The 22,240-nt window shown below is 44.5% G+C and overlaps 1 protein-coding gene across 3 annotated transcripts in view; it reads left to right on the top strand.

The window, feature by feature from the left end:
- The first annotated feature begins 664 nt into the window (after positions 1-664).
- The window catches only part of ST8SIA5 (ST8 alpha-N-acetyl-neuraminide alpha-2,8-sialyltransferase 5), a 77,868-nt gene continuing 56,292 nt past the window's right edge, over positions 665-22,240 (top strand). For 2 of the 3 annotated variants that reach the window (XM_063795476.1, XM_009433932.4), the window contains exon 1: positions 665-1,340. In XM_063795476.1, coding sequence (XP_063651546.1) covers positions 1,210-1,340 — 131 coding nt within the window. In that variant the 5' untranslated portion in view covers positions 665-1,209. 3 annotated transcript variants of the gene reach the window in all.

Genomic DNA, 22,240 nt, shown 5'->3' with positions numbered 1-22,240 from the left:
GGGGCGCGGGCAGGCAGCCCCGCAGGCCATCAGCATGCAGGAGCGGCGCGCGCCGTCCTTGAAGGGCTGCCCGGCTGACCTTGCTCCGCTTTCTCCGGAGAAATCGCTAGGAGAGCGCGAGGACGCGGCCACGATGGTGACTCAGTGCCCTGCGCGCCGCACGCAAATGCTCCCTTCCATCAAGTCCAGCTCCGCAGCTGCTGTTTCCTCTTCCTGACCCTCTCTTTTTTTTTTTTTTTTTTTTTTCTTTTTGAGACAGAGTCTCGCTCTGTCGCCCAGGCTGGAGTGCAGTGGCGCGATCCCGGCTCACTGCAACCTCCGCCTCCCAGGTTCAAGCGATTCTTTTGCCTCAGTCTCCCGAGTAGCTGGGACTACAGGCGCGTGCCACCACGCCTTGCTAATTTTGTTTTTTGTATTTTTAGTAGATACGGGTTTTCGCCATATTGGCCAGGCTGGTCTTGAACTCCTGACCTTGTGATCCGCCCGCCTCGGCCTCCCAAAGTGCTGGGATTACAGGAGTGAGCCACCGCGCCCAGCGCCTGCCCTCTTTTTAATTCCAAGATTCAAACCCGGCGTTTTGCGCTCCGCCCCTCCCCCTCCCCACGGCCCGCCTATCATTAGCCAGACTGCACCGGTGTTTTGTACGCCCCCTCCCCTCGTCCCTATCGGCAGAACCGGAAGCCAACCTTCGCGATCCCTTGCTGCGGGCCCGGAGATCAAACGTGGCCCGCCCCCGGCAGGGCACAGCGCGCTGGGCAACCGCGATCCGGCGCGGGACTGGAGGGGGCGGTGCGCGGCGCGCTGGGGCGCACAGGGGACGGAGCCCGGGTCTCGCTCCCCATTGGCCGCCACCTCGGCGGGAGGGGCCGCCTCCGGCTCGTGGCACCTGGCGTCGCCCCTCCGCGGGGAAATCGGCGGCCACCCGGCACGGGCGCCTGGAGGTAAAGGTACCCGGGGGTGGGGAAGGCCCCTGGCCGCGGCCGAGCTCCCTGCCACCGGCCCTGTCCTGCTTGCCGCCCCAGCGCCTGCGACGCTTGGATGCCCCCAGCTCCGGCCGCGCCAACCAGAAACTTTGCCCCTCGAAGTCCCCCGCCTGCCTGACCGCACCGTGAGGCGCCAAGTCGGCCGCGCGCCCCCCGGGGCCCCGGAACCCCGCGAGTCATTGCCTGGCCGCCCCGTACCCCGCGCCCGCGGCGCCCGGTAGCCAGGATGCGCTACGCGGACCCCTCGGCCAACCGGGATTTGTTGGGGAACCGAACTTTGCTCTTCATCTTCATTTGCGCCTTTGCCTTGGTGACCTTGCTGCAACAGATTCTGTATGGCAGGAACTACATTAAGAGGTAAGAAAGTCCATGAGAGGGCGGGATGCGCGGAGCCGGCCAGCGAGCCCCCGGGTGGCAGTGGCAGCGGCAGCGGCAGCTTCGGTCGCAGCGCCCCGGGGTGAGTGGCCGTGGGGTCCGCTCCTAGCCCCGAGCATGGCCGCTTAGGCTTGGGTCACCGCGTTTCCAAGAGCATCCTTGCTTGCTCCTGCCCAGCGCTGGCTGGAGGGTCCAGACAACTTTGTTCCGCTGTGAAAAATGAAGGACAGAATAGAATTCCAAGCAACCAGGCTGACGATAAATCCATTTAATACTCGGAGAGACCGCATGGATCAGAGCGGTGTCCTCCAGACCCACAGTTCTATGGCCATTTGTTTGGACTCCGGGGTCGGAGGGCTCAAAATCGTATCTATTGTTTGTTTGTTTGTTTATAACCTCGCGAGTCCTGAACTTTCGTAAGGACCCTTGGGAGAAAAAGCATTTTCCCCTCCAGGAGCTTCGGGTTCGGTGGGGGTGGTAGTGTGGGCTGTGGCGATGCGACAGGGATAGTGATAGTGAAGTCTTATAATCCCACAGCCACTGGATCTGTGAAACTCAACAACCTGATTCCTTCTGAAACAGATGGCTTTTTTTTTTTTTCTCATCCTTAGCGCAAAAGGTCAGAGCTGCAGCAGAAGTTAACCCCTCGTTGGGCTCTCCCCCTACTCCACCCCAATCCACGGTTAAACTCCAAGAGAAAGAGCAGTAGGAGGTGTCACTCAGAAATTCAATTCGGGCACAGCCTCAGCCTCTCTATTTGCAGAAGATACACTGAAATGCCAGCCACTTCCTTCTGCCGGCTCTGCTGGCTTAAGGAAACACTTGGGGTTTCTCCGCCTGGTTTGAGAGATTAGGGGAGGTTCCTGCTCTAGGATACACCCATATCAGAGCCTCTCTTGGCAAGAGCCCTCTCTCCTAGCTGCTGGGCTGTTTTTTTCTTTGCTGCTAGTGTCTCCCTACTCTCACCGCCCCTCCCCTAGGTTGATAGGAAAATAAATGTCTCTCTAGCTAAGTAAGCATCCCACCTTCTTCTCTAAACTTCCCCATAACGAAACAGCCCTCTTCTCATCCTTTGGGTGAGGTGGATACATCAGGTATGGGTGCTCCCAATCTGGGCTGCCCACGAAGGTGGGAGGGTGAGGATCGCTGGTAGGTGTCGCTGTCCAGTGGAAAAGCCGAGCACTTAGGCTGTTTCCCCTCCTTGTAACTCCCCCGGAGCTGGGGAGTAATGAGGCACCTTGTTCTGAACATTTGTTTACAGCCAGTTGCTGCTCCGGACCTTCCCAGGGAGCGTTCCCTGGTTGGTGGCAGCTCCTGAGTGCTGTCTGACACTGGTGGCTTTAAAGGCCATCTTCGGAGTCTCCTGGCTTCTTGGATCTGATTGGGCCTGCCTCTTGTTTTGGCTACTGCTGCCCCTGAGATGATCCTATGCAAGGACAGCTGGGTCCCCCACAGCTTGCTGCGGCCCTGCAGGCCGATTGCCTGCTGCTATCTTGGCACTTGCTCTTCAGCAGGGCAACTCTGGGTTCCTGCCCCCTCCCGGCACCTCCCCAAAGTTGCTGGGGCTGCTGGGATTCCTTCTGCCTTGTCAACAGGGGGAAAATACAACCGCCCATGGCAAACGCCAACCAAACTACCTGCTTGCTCTAAGTCCTCCCTGGTCTTGGGTGGGTGGGCTAGCTGCCAGGAGTTCAGCAGGCACACAAGGTGCTTCCCTTCCTCCCTCACAGAGACCCTGACCTCCTAAATCGCATGGATGCTATCTTGCAGGCCTCACTCTAGAGACTCAACCCAATCAACCAGGCAAAACTTGTATAGGGCTGATCCTGGAAGCGTGCCTGTAGATAAGGGTCTGTAAAGAAGGAGATGATGTGGTCTTGGTACTCAGAGGACTCGAAGTCTATTTGGGGCAACAAAATAGCCACAAATGAAACAGAAAGTGAATGTTAAACTGTCTGAGAAGAGAAGCACTGATAGGCTGGAGAAGTTAGGCAAGACTGTGCCCAGAGGAAGTTGAACTTGAGTGGGCCTTGAAGGAAGGGTAAGATTTGAGGGTGGGGGCAGGGGGCATGCACATCCAAAAAGTGGGCAGGAGCAAAGGGGCAGAGATGCAAGTGTGTCACAATTTCCTCCCGTCTCTCCCACGCCTGACCCTACCTACACTGCAGCACTTGGCTTAATCATTGGTTAGTCCTGATCTTGAACTGGATGTGGCTGTCACATCAGTGTCACCCCTAGCACCTGCTTACCTATCTTGTTTCCTCCATATATCATGATTGTAATGAACTGGCCTGATGTGATTATCATCAGTCTGTCTCCTGTCTACAAACACTTGACCAGTGTTCTTCAAGCAGAGGCTCTGGGAGGGCCTGATGCAGAACAAACTGGAGGACCATTGAAATGCAGACTCCTGAGCCCCTGAATCTGACTGTCTTCGGGTGGGATCTACTAACCTGCCTTTGTAACAAGCTCCCCAGGCAATCTGCAAGCTGCAACAAGCTCCTCCTGCTGCTCTAGACCAGTGGTTCTCAATCCCCTATTCCCCATGGCAATGTTTGGAGACTTCTGTGGCATTCATACTGGGGAGAGGAGAGTGCTGCTGCATGCAGAGGGAAGAGGCCAAAGAGGTTGTAAAGACCTATAATGCATAGTTTGCCCCCAGCAACAAATAATTTTCCAGCCCCAAATGTCAGTAGTGCTGAGGTTGAGAAACTGCTCTAGACCGAAAGCTCCATGCGGTGGGGATTTGCTCTTTTTTCTTTTTCTTTCTTTCTTTTTTTTTTTTTTTCTGAGATGGAGTCTCACTGTGTCACCCAGGCTGGAGTGCAGTGGCGCGATCTCAGCTCACTGCAAACTCTGCCTCCCAGGTTCAGGCCATTCTCCTGCCTCAGCCTTGGCAAGTAGCTGGGACTACAGGTGCCTGCCACCACACCCAGCTAATTTTTTGTATTTTTAGTAGAGACGGGTTTTCAGCGTGTTAGCCAGGATGGTCTTGATCTCCTGACCTCGTGATCCACCCGCCTCGGCCTTCCAAAGTGCTGGGATTATAGGCATGAGCCACTGCGCCCAACCAATTTGCTCTGTTTTGTTCCCAGCTGCACTGTGAACACCAAACGTGGTGTCCAGCACATAAGATGTTCTCAATAAATATTGGATAATGAATAAATAATTGAAGGTAGGACTATGTGTGTGTGCGCAGGGATTGTAACTGGAAGAGACACAATGAAGAAATGGATACAACTGCTGTGAGGTGGAAGGAAGGGACGAAGAGGGCAGATGTAACAGTGGGTCACTAGCCTCAGCAAAGTGTTTTGAAGATTGAGAAGAACAATTTGCATTTGGTTCATTGGGCCATTGGGAGCTGTGTTTGGCCCTGGAGTAGGGTAATGGCAGGATAAAAGCCCCTAAGAAGGACGTTAGCTGGGTCTCCTACAGGAAGGGTTAAAGAGGTAGAGAGGCTGGGAGGTACTGTCACAGCCCAGTGAAAGTGAGAAGAACTTGTTGCAGGGTGCAGGTCCACTTCAGAGCCAGGGGATTCCTGAAGGCTGCCATTCTTTGCTTCTGTGCTGAGCTGGTGTGATGCCACCTCACAAAGATTTCAGGGACACGGCAAAGGCAGGCTCTTCCAGGGAGAATTTAGCGACAGCCCAGAGCAAATGGCAGTGGGGCTGTGAGTCGATGTGTGCTTACTTCTTTGGACCCTGGGCTCTCCCTGTGCTCTGCAATGGGAGCTTTTGGGAGGACCCCACTGAGAGCAGTCAGAACTCTGGGGGTCCATTTGCAGCACCTCCCTTGGTCAGGAGGGGAGAAGGTGGGGCAGTGCAGGTGGCTTAGTGGGCTCAGTGTCTCTAATGGAGAAAGCATGCGCTATGTGAATGAGGAGAAAAAGACAAGAAACAAAGTTGTGAACGTACTCCTTGATGCTCTTGGCTTCTCCATGTCTGTTTTGATTGATTGAACAAATACTTCATGCAGATTTACTCTTTAAGTGCTAGGGATACAATGGTGTGCAAGGCAGGCACAGTCCAGGGTCTCCAGGGAGCCCGTGGCTATTGGGAAGACAGAAAGGCACGCCTAGAGGAATGGACGAGGGACTCTAAAAACAAGGAGGAGGCGCCAGAGAAAATCACTGTGTTTCAAGGTACATGGAGGCATTTGAAGGGGTCTTCAAGAAAGGGGAATGATCCACAGGCATAGGCAGAAGTGAAAGGAAGGGGGATGAAATCGAGTTTGAGCAAGGATTGACAAGTGCAGGCAAGAGTTGAGTGAATCTGCATGACTCAGGGGTTAGAGCTATATTGCTGGGGGCAGAGTGAGGCAGGCAGGGCCCAATTCCTGAGAAGAAAGTAGGGACCCTGTGAGGATGGCGTGTCTGGGAGGGAGCGGGGAGGGTGACAGCTGTGGGTCTGGATCCTTGTGCGTGGAGCTACCCAGAACTGCGTTGGGAAGAGCCAGACTAGTAATGTAGATTTGGAGTCACCAACCACTGACATCAGTGTTTTTCAAACTTTTATGATTGGGAAGCACAGTATGGCATATGTTATAGCCGGAGACCTTGAACACAGTTATGTACACACTCAACTGAAACATTTTGTGAAGCAATACTTGGCCTTATTACGAGAAATGTACTCTAATGTTTTCTATTTTACTTCATTTAAAAAATCCATTCGCCATGTGCGGTGGCTCATACCTGTAATCCCAGCACTTTGGGAGGCCTAGGCTGGTGGATCATGAGGTCAGGGGTTCGAGACCAGCTTGACCAACATGGTGAAACCCTGTCTCTACTAAAAATACAAAAATTAGCCAGGTGTGGTGGCACACACCTGTAATCCCAGCTACTCAGGAGGCTGAGGCACAAGAATTGCTTGAAACTGGGAGGTGGAGGTTGCAGTGAGCCAAGATCGCACCATTGCACTCCAGCCTGGGTGACAGAGCGAGACTCTGTCTCAAAAAATAAATGAATAAAATTTAAAAATTAAATAAATAAATAAATAAATAAATCCATTCTACTTCCTTAAAAAATACAATGGAATATTGGCCTTAAAAAGAAAGGAAGTTCTGAAATGTGCTACAACATGGATGAACCTTGGAGACCTTGTGTTAAGTGAAATCAGCCAGGCACAAGAGGACAAATACTCTATGATTCCAATGATATGAGAGACCTAGAGTTGTCAAATTCATAAAGACAGAAAGTAGAATGGTGGTTCCTGGGGGCTGGGTGTGGGATGGGGAGTCATCTTTTAATGGGCATGGAGTTTCAGTTTGGAAAGATGAGAAAGTATTGGAGATGGATGGTGGTGATGGTAGCACAGCAATGTGAATGAACTTAATGACATTCAACTGTAGACTTAAAAATGGTTAAAATGGTAAATTTTATGTTATTGTGTATTTTGCCACAATAAAAAGAGTTTTTATTAAAAAAATCTGAGAGCAACCCATTAAATTTTACAATCCGTTGGGTTGAAACCCTCAGTTAGAAAACCACTGATGTGAGCAATGGGATTGGATGAGTCACCAAGGACAGAGCAAAGTGGAAAATGATGATGGGTCTGGGCACAAAGGAGAGCCTTGAAGGATGTCTGCACCTATAAGGGGTCGAGAGAGGAGAGCTGGCTCTGGAAGCCGAGGCTGGAGAGAGGTGGAGGGGAATGAGGAGAGGGAGGTGTTAAGGAAACCAAGGGACGAGGGCGTCAGAGTGAGAGTGGCCAACTGTGGCATGCCGGGAAGAGGGCTCGGGTGGGATAGGATTGAGGTGTCCACTGGGTTGGCAGTAGAGGCAAAGACAGTTTGGGAGAGAGAAGTGGGGACAGGATCCTATTTCAGTGGGCAGGGAGTGAGTGGGGAAAGACAATGTGGAGACAGGGAGCGCAGGTTACCCTTTCTAGGTGTCATTGCTGAGAAGAAAAAGCATTAAAAGAAAGATTTTCCACAATGAGGGGCATGGAAATTGTTCCGTCTTCTTTTAAGTCCCCCACTGACCCCAATCCCCTTTGTTAGTGCTGAAATCTTCATATAAGCTCACAGCCCTAGAGTATTACAACTTCAGGTGTTTACACTTTAACAGAGGGACAGGGAAAGGGCAATGTTTATTTAAAGGTAGGGAAAAAGACATGGTAGATTTTAATAATCTGGTCTGAGTCTATCTTTTAAACTTAATCTCAGGAAAACCAGATAACCTTGGGCCTTGAATGTCTTCCCGTGTCTTTCAATGGAGTTTTATAATTCTCCATAAAGAGTTTGAATGTTTTCTGTTAGATTTACATCTTAGTTTGTTTGGGCTGCTGTAACAAATTACCATAGATTTGGTAGCTTAAGCAACAAATGTTTGTTTCTCCTGTTCAAGAGGCTGAAAGTTCAAGATCAAGGTGATAGCATGGTTGGGTTCTGGTGAGGGCCCTCCTGCAGGTTGTAGACTTCTTGTTTCCTCATGTGGGGATGAAAGAGAGGGAGCTAAGTCTCTGGCCTCGTCTTATGTGGGCACCAATCCCATTTGTGACTGCTCCACTCTCTGACCTAATCATCCCCCCAAACCTACACCTCTAAATACCATTGCCTTGGGATTCGATTTCAACATAGGAATTTTGGGGGGACACAAACAATTATTTAGTCCGTAACAATTCATGTCTAGCTACATAGTTTTTAACTATTTAAAAACTATGTAAACTGTTTATTATTGTACAAATTATCTTTAAAAAAGTTATATTTTCTAACCATTCGTAGCTGGCATATAGAAATAAATTTGTTTTTTGCGTATTAATTTTATAATCAGCAACCTTGATTATGCACATACTGATAATAGTTTATCTGAAGATTATCTGAGGATTTCTATGTAGACATTTTTCTTTCTTTCATTACTACCATTATACCTTAATATATGGTTCTTGTTTTACTGTAGTGGCTAGGACCTTTGACATAATATTCAATCAAAGTGTCGTAGTGAACATCCTCATTTTAGTCCTCATCGTTTTCTTCTTTCTTTTTTTGACAGCTTTATTGAAATAAAATTCACCCACTTAAAGTGTACAGTTAAATGGCTTTTAATATATTCATACAGTTGCACATCTACCACCACAGTCAATTTTAGGACATTTTCATTACTCTACAAAAGAAATCCTGTACCCCTTAGCCATCACTTCCCAGACCCCTATCCCTCCTGGTCCTAGGAATGAGCAAACACACTAGCCTGTTTTCTGTCTCACTAGATTTTCCCGTTTTGAGCATTTCATATAAATGGAATCATATGCTATGTTGTCCTATGTGATTGACATCTTTCACTAAGCAGAATGTTTTCAAGGTTCATCCATGTCATATCATGTATCAGTACTTCATTTATTCTTATTGCAGAATAATATTTCATTGTATGGATAGACTGCATTCTGTTTCTCTGTTCTTCAACTCATAGACATTTATTTGAGTTGTTTTCACTGTTATGTTAAGTTTTTGTGTGGACATAGATTTCCATTTCTCTTGGGTTTATACCTGTGAGTAGAACTGGTTATATGGTAACTCTGTGTTTGCCATTTGATGAACTGCCAGGGTTCTCCAAGGTGGCTGTATCATTTTACATTTTCTCCAGCATTGTATGAGGGTTCCAATTTGTCTACATCCTTGATAACACTTTTATTATCTTTTTTTTGGATTATAGCCATCTCAGTGGTTTTGAGATGACATCTCACTGTGGTTTTGATTTTGCATTTCTCTGATGACTAATGATGTGGAGCATCTTTTAATGTGCTTGTTAGCTATTTGCATATCTTCTTTGGAGAAATATCTATTTAGATTCTTTGCCTTTTTTTTTTTTTTTTTTTTGAGAGGAAGTTTTGCCCAGGCTGGAGTGCAATGGTGCGATCTCAGCTCAGTGCAACCTCTGCCGCCCGGTTTCAAGTGATTCTCCCACCTCAGCCTCCTGAGTAGCTGGGATTACAGGTATGTACCACCATGCCTGGCTAATTTTTGTATTTTTAGTAGAGACAGGGTTTCACCATGTTGGCCAGACTAGTCTCGAACTCCTAATCTCAGGTGATCCACCCTTCCTGGCCTCCCAAAGTGCTGGGATTACAGGAATGAGCCACCACGCCCAGCCAGCCACCACGCCCAGCCCCTTTGCCTATTTTTATTTATTTATTTATTTATTTTTGAATTATACTTTTAAGTTCTAGGGTACATGTGCACAACGTGCAGGTTTGTTACATATGTATACATGTGCCATGTTGGTTTGCTGCACCCATCAACTCATTATTTACATTAGGTATTTCTCCTAATGCTATCCCTCCCCCAGCCCTCCACCCCCTGACAGGCCCCGGTGTGTGATGTTCCCCACCCTGTGTCCAAGTGTTCTCATTGTTCAATTCCCACCTATGAGTGAGAACATGCAGTGTTTGGTTTTCTGTCCTTGTGATAGTTTGCTTAGAATGATGGTTTCCAGCTTCATCCATGTCCCTGCAAAGGACATGAACTCATCCTTTTTTATGGCTGCATAGTATTCCATGGTATGTATGTGCCACAATTTCTTAATCCAGTCTATCATTGATGGACATTTGGGTTGGTTCCAAGTCTTTGGTACTGTGAATAGTGCTGCAACAAACATATGTGTGCATGAGTCTTTATAGTAGCATGATTTATAATCCTTTGGGTATATACCAAGTAATGGGATGGCTGGGTCAAATGGTATTTCTAGTTCTAGATCCTTGAGGAACCGTCACACTGTCTTCCACAATCATTGAACTAATTTACACTCCCACCAACAGTGTAAAACTGTTCCTATTTCTCTACATCCTCTCAAGCATCTGTTGTTTCCTGACTTTTTAATGATCGCCGTTCTAACTGGTGTGAGATGGTATCTCATTGTGGTTTTGATCTGGATTTCTCTGATGACCAGTGATGATGAGCATTTTTTCATGTTTCTGTTGGCTGCATAAATGTCTTCTTTTAAGAAGTGTCTGTTCATATCCTTTGCCCACTTTTAGATGGGGTTGTTTGTTTTTTTCTTGTAAATTTGTTTAAATTCTTTGTAGATTCTGGATATTAACCCTTTGTCAGATGGGTAGATGGCAAAAATTTTCTCCCATTCTGTAGGTTGCTTGTTCACTCTGATGGTAGTTTATTTTGCCATGCAGAAGCTCTTTAGTTTAATTAGATACCATTTGTCTATTTTGGCTTTTGTTGCCATTGCTTTTGGTGTTTTAGTCATGAAGTCCTTGCCCTTGCCTATGTCCTGAATGGTATTGCCTAGGTTTTCTTCTAGGGGTTTTATGGTTTTAGGTCTAACATTTAAGTCTTTAATCCATCTTGAATTAATTTTTATATAATGTGTAAGGAAGGGATCCAGTTTCAGTTTTCTACATATGGCTAGCCAGTTTTCCCAGCACCATTTATTAAACAGGGAATCCTTTCCCGATTTCTTGTTTTTGTCAGGTTTGTCAAAGACCAGATGGTTGTAGATGTGTGGTGTTATTTCTGAGGCCTCTGTTCTGTTACATTGGTTTATATATCTGTTTTGATACCAGTACTATGCTGTTTTGGTTACTGTGGCCTTGTAATATAGTTTGAAGTCAGGTAGTGTGGTGTCTCCAGCTTTGTTTTTTTGCTTAGGACTGTCTTGGCAATGTGGGCTCTTTTTTGGTTCCATATGGACTTTAAAGTAGTTTTTTCCAATTCTGTGACGAAAGTCATTGGTAGCTTGATGGGGATGGCATTGAATCTGTAAATTACCTTGGGCAGTATGGCCATTTTCATGATATTGATTCTTCCTATCCATGAGCATAGAATGTTCTTCCATTTGTTTGTGTCCTCTTTTATTTCATTGAGCAGTGGTTTGTAGTTCTCCTTGAAGAGGTCCTTCACATCCCTTGTAAGTTGGATTCCTAGGTATTTTATTCTCTTTGTAGCAATTGTGGATATGAGTTCACTGATGATTTGGCTCTCTGTTTGTCTGTTATTTGTGTATAGGAATGCTTGTGATTTTTGCAGATTGATTTTGTATCCTGAGACTTTGCTGAAGTTGCTTATCAGCTTAAGGAGATTTTGGGCTGAGATAATGGGGTTTTCTAAATATACGATCATGTCATCTGCAAACAGGGACAATTTGATTTCCTCTTTTCCTAATTGAATACCCTTTATTTCTTTCTCTTGCCTGAATGCCCTGGCCAGAACTTCCAACACTATGTTGAATAGGAGTGGTGAGAGAGGGCATCATTTTCTTGTGTGAGTTTTCAAAGGGAATGCTCCCAGTTTTTGCCCATTCAGTATGATATTGGCTGTGGGTTTGTCATAAATAGCTCTTATTATTTTGAGATACGTTCCATCAACACCTAGTTTATTGAGAGTTTTTAGCATGAAGAGCTGTTGAATTTTGTTGAAGGACTTTTCTGCATCCATTGAGATAATCATGTGTTTTTTGTCGTTGGTTCTGTTTATGTGATGGATTACGTTTATTGATTTGCATATGTTGAACCAGCCTTGCATCCCAGGGATGAAGCCCACTTGATCGTGGTGGATAAGCTTTTTGATGTGCTGCTGGATTCGGTTTGCCAGTATTTTATTGAGGACTTTTGCATCGATGTTTATCAGGGATATTTGTCTAAAATTCTCTTTTTGGTTGTGTCTCTGCCAGGCTTTAGTATCAGGATGATTCTGGCCTCATAAAATGAGTTAAGGAGGAGTCCCTCTTTTTCTATTGATTGGAATAGTTTCAGAAGGAATGGTACTAGCTCCTCATTGTACCTCTGGTAGAATTCGGCTGTGAATCCGTTTGGTCCTGGACTTTTTTTGGTTGGTAGGCTATTAATTATTGCCTCAATATCAGAACCTGTTATTGGTCTATTCAGAGATTCAACTTCTTCCTGGTTTAGTCTTGGGAGGGTGTATGCTTCCAGGAATTTATTCATTTCTTCTAGGTTTTCTAGTTTATTTGTGTAGAGATGTTTATAGTATTCTCTGATGATAGTTTGTATTTCTGTGGGATCGGTGGTGATATCCCCTTTATCATTTTTTATTGCATCTATTTGATTCTTCTCTCTTTTTTTCTTTATTGGTTTTGCTAGCGGTCTATCAATTTTGTTGATCGTTTCAAAAAACCAGCTCCTGGATTTGTTGATTTTTTGAAGGGTTTTTTTGTGTCTCTATCTCCTTCAGTTCTGCTCTGATCTTAGTTATTTCTTGCCTTCTGCTAGCTTTTGAATGTATTTGCTCTTGCTTCTCTAGTTCTTTGAATTGTGATGTTAGGGTGTCAATTTTAGATCTTTCCTGCTTTCTCTTGTGGGCATTTAGTGCTATAAATTTCCCTCTATACACTGCTTTAAATGTGTCCCAGAGATTCTGGTATGTTGTGTCTTTGTTCTCATTGGTTTCAAAGAACATCTTTATTTCTGCTTTCATTTCGTTATTTACCCAGTAGTCATTCAGGAACAGGTTGTTCAGTTTCCATGTAGTTGTGCAGTTTTGAGTGAGTTTCTTAATCCTGAGTTCTAATTTGATTGCACTGTGATCTGAGAGACAGTTTGTTGTGATTTCTGTTCTTTTACATTTGCTGAGGAGTGCTTTACTTCCAACTATGTGGTCAATTTTAGAATAAGTGCAATGTGGTGCTGAGAAGAATGTATATTCTGTTGATTTAGGGTGGAGAGTTCTGTAGATGTCTGTTAGGTCTTCTTGGTGCGGAGCTGAGTTCAAGTCCTGGATATCCTTGTTAACCTTCTGTCTTGTTGATCTGTCTAATATTGACAGTGGGGTGTGAAAGTCTCCCATTATTATTGTGTGGGAGTCTAAGTCTCTTTGTAGGTATCTAAGGACTTGCTTTATGAATCTGGGTGCTCTTGTATTGGGTGCATATATATTTAGGATAGTTAGCTCTTCTTGTTGAATTGATCCCTTTACCATTATGAAATGACCTTCTTTGTCTCTTTTGATCTTTGTTGGCTTAAAGTCTGTTTTATCAGAGACTAGGATTGCAACCCCTGCTTTATTTTGCTTTCCATTTGCTTGGTAGATCTTCCTCCATCCCTTTATTTTGAGCCTATTTATGTCTCTGCACATGAGATGGGTCTCCTGAATACAGCACACTGATGGGTCTTGACTCTTTATCCAAATTGCCAGTCTATATCTTTTAATTGGAGCATTTAGTCCATTTACACTTAAGGTTAATATTGTTATGTGTGAATTTGATCCTGTCATTATGATGTTAGGTGGTTATTTTGCCCGTTAATTGATGCAGTTTCTTCATAGCATCGATGGTGTTTACAATTTGGCATGTTTTTGCAGTGGCTGGTACCGGTTGTTCTTTTCCATGTTCAATGCTTCCTTCAGGAGCTCTTGTAAGGCAGGCCTGCTGGTGACAAAGTCTCTCAGCATTTGCTTGTCTGTAAAAGATTTTATTTCTCCTTCACTTATGAAGCATAGTTTGGCTGGATATGAAATTCTGGGTTGAAAATTCTTTTCTTTAAGGAGGTTGAATATTGGCCCCCACTCTCTTCTGGCTTGTAGGGTTTCTGCTGAGAGATCCGCTGCTAGTTGATGGGCTTCCCTTTGTGGGTAACCTGACCTTTCTCTCCGGCTGCCCTTAACCTTTTTTCCTTCATTTCAACCTTGGTGAATCTGACAATTATGTGTCTTGGGGTTGCTCTTCTCAAGGAGTATCTTTTTGGTGTTCTCTGTATTTCCTGAATTTGAAGTTTGGCCTGCCTTGCTAGGTTGGGGAAGTTCTCCTGGATAATATCCTGAAGACTGTTTTCCAACTTGGTTCCATTCTCCCCCTCACTTTCAGGTACACCAATCAAATGTAGATTTGGTCTTTTCACATAGTCCCATATTTCTTGGAGGCTTTGTTCACTTCTTTTTACTCTTTTTTCTCTAAACTTGTCTTCTTGCTTTATTTCATTAATTTGATCTTCAATCACTGATACCTTTTCTTTCACTTGATCGAATCGGCTATTGAAGCTTGTGCATGCATCACGAAGTTCTTGTACCATAGTTTTCAGCTCCATCAGGTCATTTAAGGTCTTCTCTACACTGTTTATTCTAGTTTAGCCATTCCTGTAACCTTTTTTCAAGGTTTTTAACTTCCTCGCGATGGGTTAGAACATGCTCCTTTAGCTCGGAGAAGTTTGTTATTACCGACCTTCTGAAGCCTACTTCTGTCAACTCATCTAAGTCATTCTCTGTCCAGCTTTGTTCCATTGCTGGCGAGGAGCTGTGATCCTTTGGAGGGGAAGAGGTACCCTGGTTTTTAGAATTTTCAGCTTTTCTGCTCTGGCTTCTCCCCATCTTTGTGGTTTTATCTACTTTTGGTTTGTTGGTGACCTACAAATGGGGTTTTGGTGTAGATGTCCTTTTTGTTGATGTTGATGCTATTTCTTTCTGTTTGTTAGTTTTCCTTCTAACAGGTCCCTCACCTGCAGGTCTATTGGAGTTTCCTGGAGGTCCACTCCAGACCCTGTTTGCCTGGGTATCACCAGCGGAGGCTGCAGAACAGCAAATATTGCTGCCTGATCCTTTCTTTGAAAGTTTCGTCCCAGAGGGGCATCCGCCTGTATGAGGTGTCTGTCAGTCCCTACTGGGAGGTGTCTCCCAGTTAGGCTATACGGGGGTCAGGGACCCCCTTGAGGAGGCAGTCTGTCTGTTCTCAGAGATCAAAGACCATGCTGGGAGAACCACTGCTCTCTTCAGAGCTGTCAGACAGGGACGTTTAAGTCTGCAGAAGTTTCTGCTGCCTTTTGTTCGGCTATGCCCTGCCCACAGAGGTCCCTTTGCCTATTTTTAAAGTGGATTATTTTACTTCTTCTTCTTGAGTTGTAAGAGTTCTTTATATATTTCAAGTATAAGTTGCTTATCAGGTATGTGATTTGCAAAACATGTCTTTTCACTTTTTTGGTGGTCCTTTGAAGCACAAAAGTTTTACATTTTTATGAAGTCCAATTCTTCTACTTTTTTTTTGTTGTTGATTGCTTGTGCTTTAGGTGTCATATCTAAGGAACCATAGCCTAATCCAACATCACAAAAATTTACACTTAAACTTTTTTCTAAGTATTATACAGTTTTAGCTCTGACATTGAGATCTTTGACCCATTTTGAGTTAATTTTTGTATATGGTATGATTAATCCTAATTGTAAAGGGAATGTTAAAAAAGTGTCATCATTGAATATGTTTGCTTATTTTTTTAAGATATTTTCTAATAGGTAAAGTTCCACACATTTGTAGAATGTGTTAAAAGTTTTGTTTTTTCTTATTTTGAAAATTATATTTATTTATTTATTTATTTTTTACATGGAGCGTCACTCTGGCACCCAGGCTGGAGTGCAGTGGCTTGATCTAGGCTCACTGCAACCTCCACCTCCTGGGTTCAAGTGATTCTCATGCCTCAGCCTCCCGAGAAGCTGGGATTACAGGCATGCGCCACCATGCCCAGCTAATTTTTGTATTTTTAGTAGAGAGGGGATTTCACGATGTTGCTCAGGCTGGTCTGGAACTCCTGACCTCAGGTGATCCATCCTCCTTAGCCTCCCAAAGTGCTGGGATTACAGGTGTGAGCCACTGCATCCAGCCAAAAATTGTATTTAGATATTAATTTTATAAGTACTTTTTCTACATCTATTGAATGGTGTGTAGTTTTTCCCCTTTAACCTTTTGATGTGGTAAATTACATTAATAGATGTTCAACTTATAATTTTAGGGGTAAACCCAGCTTGTTTATGGTATATTATTTGTTTTATATGATGTGAGATTTTGTTCGCTATTATTTTTATTCAGGATGATCTGTTCTTTTTCTTGAATGCTATTGGATGTAATTTTCTCTTATCATGCTATCTTTGCCTGGTTTTAAAATCAGTCTTGCAAATGAGTTGAGAATGTTAAAACTTTATTCTCTGTAATGACTTATGCACGTTTTTGAGATTCATCTATTCTTTAAATGTTTGGTAGACCTCACCTCTACAACCATCTGCACCTAATGTTTTCCATATGGGAAAACTTTACTAATCCATTAAGTCTTACTAATTAAGACTTATTAATCAAGTTACTGATCCATTTCTTTAGTAATTGTAAGAGTATTTAAGTTTTCTATTTCTTCAATCAATTTTGGTAAATTATATTTTTCTAGAAATTAAAAGAAATCAAGTTTATTGGCAAAATTTATAATATGCTGTATTTCATCTCTGTCATATCCATTGGTTTGCCCCTTTTTAATTCTTAATATTATTTACTTGTTTCTTTTTCTGTTTTTTACATTGTCTCTGTAAAATGATCAGATTTTGGCATTGTTGATTTTCTCTTGGATATTTGCTATTTTATTAATTTTTATGCTTTGATTTTATTCTGTCATTTTTCTAACTTCCTAAGTTGGGTGCTTAGCTCTTCAGTTAACAGTCTTTCTATTTTCTAATGTAAACTTTTGAAGTTATAAAATTTCCTCTAAATATTTCTTTAATTAAATCTCTTCAATTTGGGGATGATGATGATAACAAGAACTCAGAACAACATTGCATTTACTATGTGCCAGTTACTAGTCCATGTGCTTTATGTGTTAACATACTGAATCCATATAACACAAGTAATAGATACTGTTACCAGGGGCTATTTTATAGATGAGGAAACTGAGCCACAGTGAGGTTAAGTAATTTGTTCAAGGTCATACAGCTAGTAAATACCAGATGTATTTTCAATATCTTGAATTCCAATTATTTTCTAATTTCTATCATAATTTACTCACTCATGAAGTTAGAAGTGCTTTAAAATGTCCAGAGGCTTCAAGTTTTTCCTTATCTTTTTGATTTTTTTAACTCAAAGGTATTGTGGTGAGAGAACATGATATTTATGATATTGATTCTTTTTTTTTAAATTTGCATGTCTTTCATTCTATGTCTGTTGTAACTAGCACATACTTACAGTTTTTAATACCTAGTCTGACAATCTCTGTCTTCTACTTAGAAAGTTTAGTATATTTACATTTATTGTGATTACTGATGACTAAGGATTTATTTCTGCCATCATATTTTGTGTGTTTCACATACCTTGCCTTTTCTCCCTTCTTTTCTTTTGCATTATTTGTGCTTTCTTGGCTTTAGGAGGAGGTTCCCAGTGTGACCCTCCTTGGGAGGGCCCTTTGGCCATTACAAGGGAAGCATGAATCACCGAGATTGGCTGACGAATGCATCTACTACTTCTTTTCTTTCCAGACTATTCATCAATTTAATAAGGCATTTAAAAGACATTTTAATTGTTATTTTAGTGTTTTTTAGTGGGAGGATGTTGCAGATTGGATTCCCTGGAAAGTAGACTCTGAGTCAGAGATTAGAGTGTAGGATGTTTATTGAGAAGTGTTCTTGGGATCAATATCTGAGAAAGAGAGAAGGAAATATGACTGGCCACAGGGAGAAATTGAGCTGCAGTACAGTTCCAGAGAAAGCCTCAGTGGACCCCATAGGCAGCCCTGGAGCTGGGCTGTCTCTTCATACTTGCCCAGAGTTGGGGTGAGGGGGCCTGGCCTTTATACCTGGAAGAGGTATATGCCCTGGAAGAGGACATAACCTTGAGCAAGGTGGCTCTGCTCACCTGTGGCAATTCTCAAAGAGGAATGAGAGCTGAGGGCTGTCGGCTCATGGCACCCCCAACAGGTGGGGAGAAGTCCTTCATTCCTGAAGGTGATGTGGTGGGGTATGTCACAGCACCTGCCCCAGAGGGCTTCTCAGTCGGCCACTTTGTTGGAAATAGAAATCTTTGAATGTCTCTGTTCCCCAAACAAAAATCTCATGCCTAATTGTCAGTCTGTGCTGAAGCCCACTCTGGAAGTTGAATGTTTCTCCCCTGTCAGCCAAGGATCTATTTTTTTCGAGGTGGAGTCTCGCTCTGTTACCCATGCTGGAGTGCAGTGGCACCATCTCAGCTCACTGCAACCTCCGCCTCCCGGGTTCAAGCAATTCTCCTGCCTTAGCTTCCTGAGTAGCTGGGATTACAGGCTCATGCCAATTTAATTTTTGTATTTTTTGTAGAGTCGGGGTTTCGCTATGTTGGCCAGGCTGGTCTTGAACTTCTGACCTCAGGTGATCCACCCGCCTCAGCCTCCCAAAGTGCTGGGATTACAGGCATGAGCCACCACACCCGGCCAGTGAAGGGTCTTTTACGCATGTCACATCTGTCCTAACTCTGGGCCTTCACCCATGCTGCCTCCGACCCGCTGTCCCCTCCCAGCTGTCTTTCAGTCCAAATCCTGCTTCTCTTTCTGGTCTCAGCCCACGGTGTTCTTTCTCTCCTCTGAATTCACAGCACCATGGTGTCTCTACTTAGCACATCCTGCTCAGCACTGTCCCATTGCTTTTCTATGTGATTGTGCAGTGGACAGGAAATGAGACCAGGAGTTTTGTCCTGCCTCAAGTACAGAGGACCCTCCTATGCTTTGTCTTCCCTCCAGCCTTCCTCTCTCCTGCACCTTCAGGGCAAAAAGCTGGGCTGCCTGCATGTGGCTGGTGCAGGCCTGAGACTTGAGGATGCGAAACTGGGTCAAGGAAAAGTACAGCCTGACTTTGTGCTGCCTACATGTGTATATTCGAAGGCCCTCATCACGGAGCCAACTCTCCCCCGACCCAGGGGACAAAGCCTTCTGTTCGACTGCCCTGAGAAACAGGCACAGCCCCAGGAGATTGGGACCACAGGGACTGGAGGATCTATCCAGAGTGTGGTTCTCGAGGGGGAGGGTGCCCTGGAAAGAAGGGATGCTGCTCTGACTGCAGCCTGGGTGTGTGGTGGGTCAGCAGAGTGACTTTACAGTTTCGCTGGTCAGAGCAAGTTTCTCCTGAGCACTTGCTGCAAAACTGAGATGAGGTGAGGCCAGCAAGTGATCCAGGGAACAAAATTTAAGGTGGCCTCTACTCTCAGGCGTTAACTTTGTATTTACATGAGTCTGAGAATGAGGACCTCTTTAAATGTTGTGTGCTGGGTGCCTTGCTGGCCTTCCTCTAATCCTAGCTCTGAACTGCCATATGCCCAGCCCTGCACCAGGTGTTGGATGTGAGTTTCCTGTACCTTCCTCAGATATCTCTCAGGAGCACAGTGATACCCTCTTACTCCCGGATTCCGTCTCTTCTTCCTTGCCCCACCCACCTTTTTTTTTTTTTTTTTTTTGACATTTCTATTTTCCAGGGATTTACCTCTTAGAGAATTTAATTTCTTCTTTTTGATGTATCCAGGTCATTCACTTCTTATCTAATAATTCTCTAATTTAGCTCTTAACCCTACCTATTATCCTAGGGACACCCCTCCTCCCCACAGGTGAAGGATTCATGAGGTAATAATATTAACTATTGGCCAGGAGTGTTGTCTCATGTCTGTAATCCCAGCATTTTGAGAGGCCGAGGTGGGCAGATTACCTGAGGTCAGGAGTTTGAGACCAGCCTGGCCAACGTGGTGAAATCCTATCTCTACTAAAAATACAAAAATTAGTTGGGTGTGGTGGTGCATGCCTGTAATTCCAGCTCCTCAGGTGGCTGAGGCAAGAGAATCGCTTGAACCTGGGAGGTGGAGGTTGCAGTGAGCCAAGATTGCACCACTGCACTCCAGCCTGGGCCACACAGTGAGACTCTGTCTCAAAAAAAAAAAATTAATTATTAACATTCACTAAGGGATCATGAGGCAGGTTCTAACCTAAGAAGCTAATCCTAAATGAGGATTATTTCATTTAATCCTCTCCATAGTCTTATTTAATACATAGTCTTCCTCATTTCATATTCTTGCAGAGAGGGGAAGTAACATGTGTAAAGTCACACAGCTGGTAAGACCCTTGTAAGAGATGCTTTATTCATCTCTAAGTTCTCAGGTCCTAGCACAGTGCCTGACACTAATTGTTGAATGGATGGATTCATACGAAGGGAATCCTGAAACTTTATCCTAACAATCAAGAAACATTCGTTAAACGCCCCCTCAGCTTTGCACTGGGGGAGAGGGGATGCTACTCAAGAATTATTTGGTATGATTCATGTCCTTAAGAAACTTACAGAACACTTAAAGAGACAAACATGAAAAATTATGTAAGACAGTGTATAAATAAACTCGCAGTTTTGTGGCATAGACTATAAATCTTGTAGGTTTCAGAGGAGACAGCAATGGAGGGGGGTGGGAGTACCCTGGTGGGACCTGACAGAGGCTTTGAAGAACTGGTGGGTCTCAGAGACTGGATTTGGGGGTATCTGGGGGACAGGCTGAGGTGTTGAGGCAGGAGGAGCAGGTGATGGAAGCTATCAAAGATTTGAAAGTTTCTTTTTAGACAACATAGCTCTGTGAAGCTGACTGACGGCCTGTCTGGTCTCTGTTTAGCCTCATGCAGTGTGAGTGGGTGGGCAAGGTGGCTTCCTCTCTTCCAGCTCTGTTGACGTGGGGCACAAGGGACTGGTCCCTCAGGAGAACGGCTCAGGCTGGGCTTTGCTGGCTCCTTCCAGGGGGCCCACAGGTCCTGCAGAGCCCCTGGACTGGGTGGGTGGAGGGAATGGAAATAAGGCAGGTAAGCCAGGATATGTGTATGGGATGCCACACTGTGGGGGTTCTGGGGGTTTAATGCCACATTGGGTCAGCGGGGGGTGTCCTGGGAGAATAAAATGCATCCACGCTCACTCCAGCCTGGTATCCCATCTGATTTTGTGCTGCATTTGCCGAGTCTCTGGGCAAAGGAAGGCCAAACCTCCCTCCCCTCACTCCTCCAGCCTGCCAACTCCCCATTCTTCCTCAGCAGATCAAAGGATCAATACTTCCTAAGACCACCATTGCCATTTCTTGGAAATAAACCACACCCCACAACCCCCAAAAGAAGGCTTAAAGGAAGCAAGAATTCCCAAGTGCTTTCTCTTTCTTCCATGTTAGGCTGGGTTGTTGTCCTCCTTCTAATCCAAGTTCATTTTGGGGGGTTCTCTTTCCACCCAGCAGTGCCTGCAGAGCCAATATCCCCACATCTATGTGACCCTACCCCCACCCGGTGCACTTCTGCTGGTGAGGTGCTATTCTGCAGGTCCAATCTCAGGCCCCTCTTAGTTCAGGTTGGTTAATTGGTTCATTCATCATTCATGCAGAAAGCATCCATTGTGTGCCCTTTGTGTTCTAGCCCTGCACTGTCCACTAGCCACTAGCCCCATGTGACTACTGAGCACTGGAAGTGTTGCGTCTGAGTTGAGACATGCGTCTGTACATATACAATACACGTTGGATTTCGAAGACATAATACAAAAAAGGATGTGACATATCTCCTTAATTTTTTTATATCGTTTGTGTGTTGAAATGATAATATTTGAATATATTAGGTTAGAATAAGTATATTATTGAAATGAATTTTACCTGTTTCTTTTTACTTTAAAAAAATCTTTTTGAGAATTGTAGATTCATACGCAGCTGTAACAACACAGAGAGAACCTGTATCCACTTCCCCTAATTTCCTCCAAAGATAACATCTTTCAAAACAATATAGTACAATATCACGTCCAGACATGGTGGCTCATGTCTGTAATACTAGCACTTTGGGAGGCCAAAGTGGGAGGATCACTCGACCCCGGGAGTTTGAGACTAGCCTGGGCAGCAGAGTGATACCCTGTCTGTACGAAAAAAAAAAAAAAATTATCCAGGTGTGGTGGTGCATGCCTGTAGTCCTGGCTACTCAGGAGGCTGAGGTGGGAGGATTGCTTGGACCCAGAAAGTTGATGCTGCAGTCAGCTATGTCGGCACTGCTACATTCCAGCCTGGGCAACAGGGCAAGACCCTGTCTCAAAAACTAAAACACCCCAAACAATATAGTACAATATCAGAACCAGGAAATTCACATTGATACAATCCATCAATTCTCATTTCACCAATTTTGCATGCACTTATTTATAAGTCTGTGTATTTAGTTCTAAGCAATTTTATTACATGAATTTTT

The sequence above is a fragment of the Pan troglodytes genome, chromosome 17 (assembly GCF_028858775.2).
Source record: "Pan troglodytes isolate AG18354 chromosome 17, NHGRI_mPanTro3-v2.0_pri, whole genome shotgun sequence".
NCBI classification, from domain to species: domain Eukaryota; kingdom Metazoa; phylum Chordata; class Mammalia; order Primates; family Hominidae; genus Pan; species Pan troglodytes.
The sequence above is the reverse complement of the archived record's forward strand: the minus strand, read 5'-3'. Positions and strand labels throughout refer to the sequence as shown.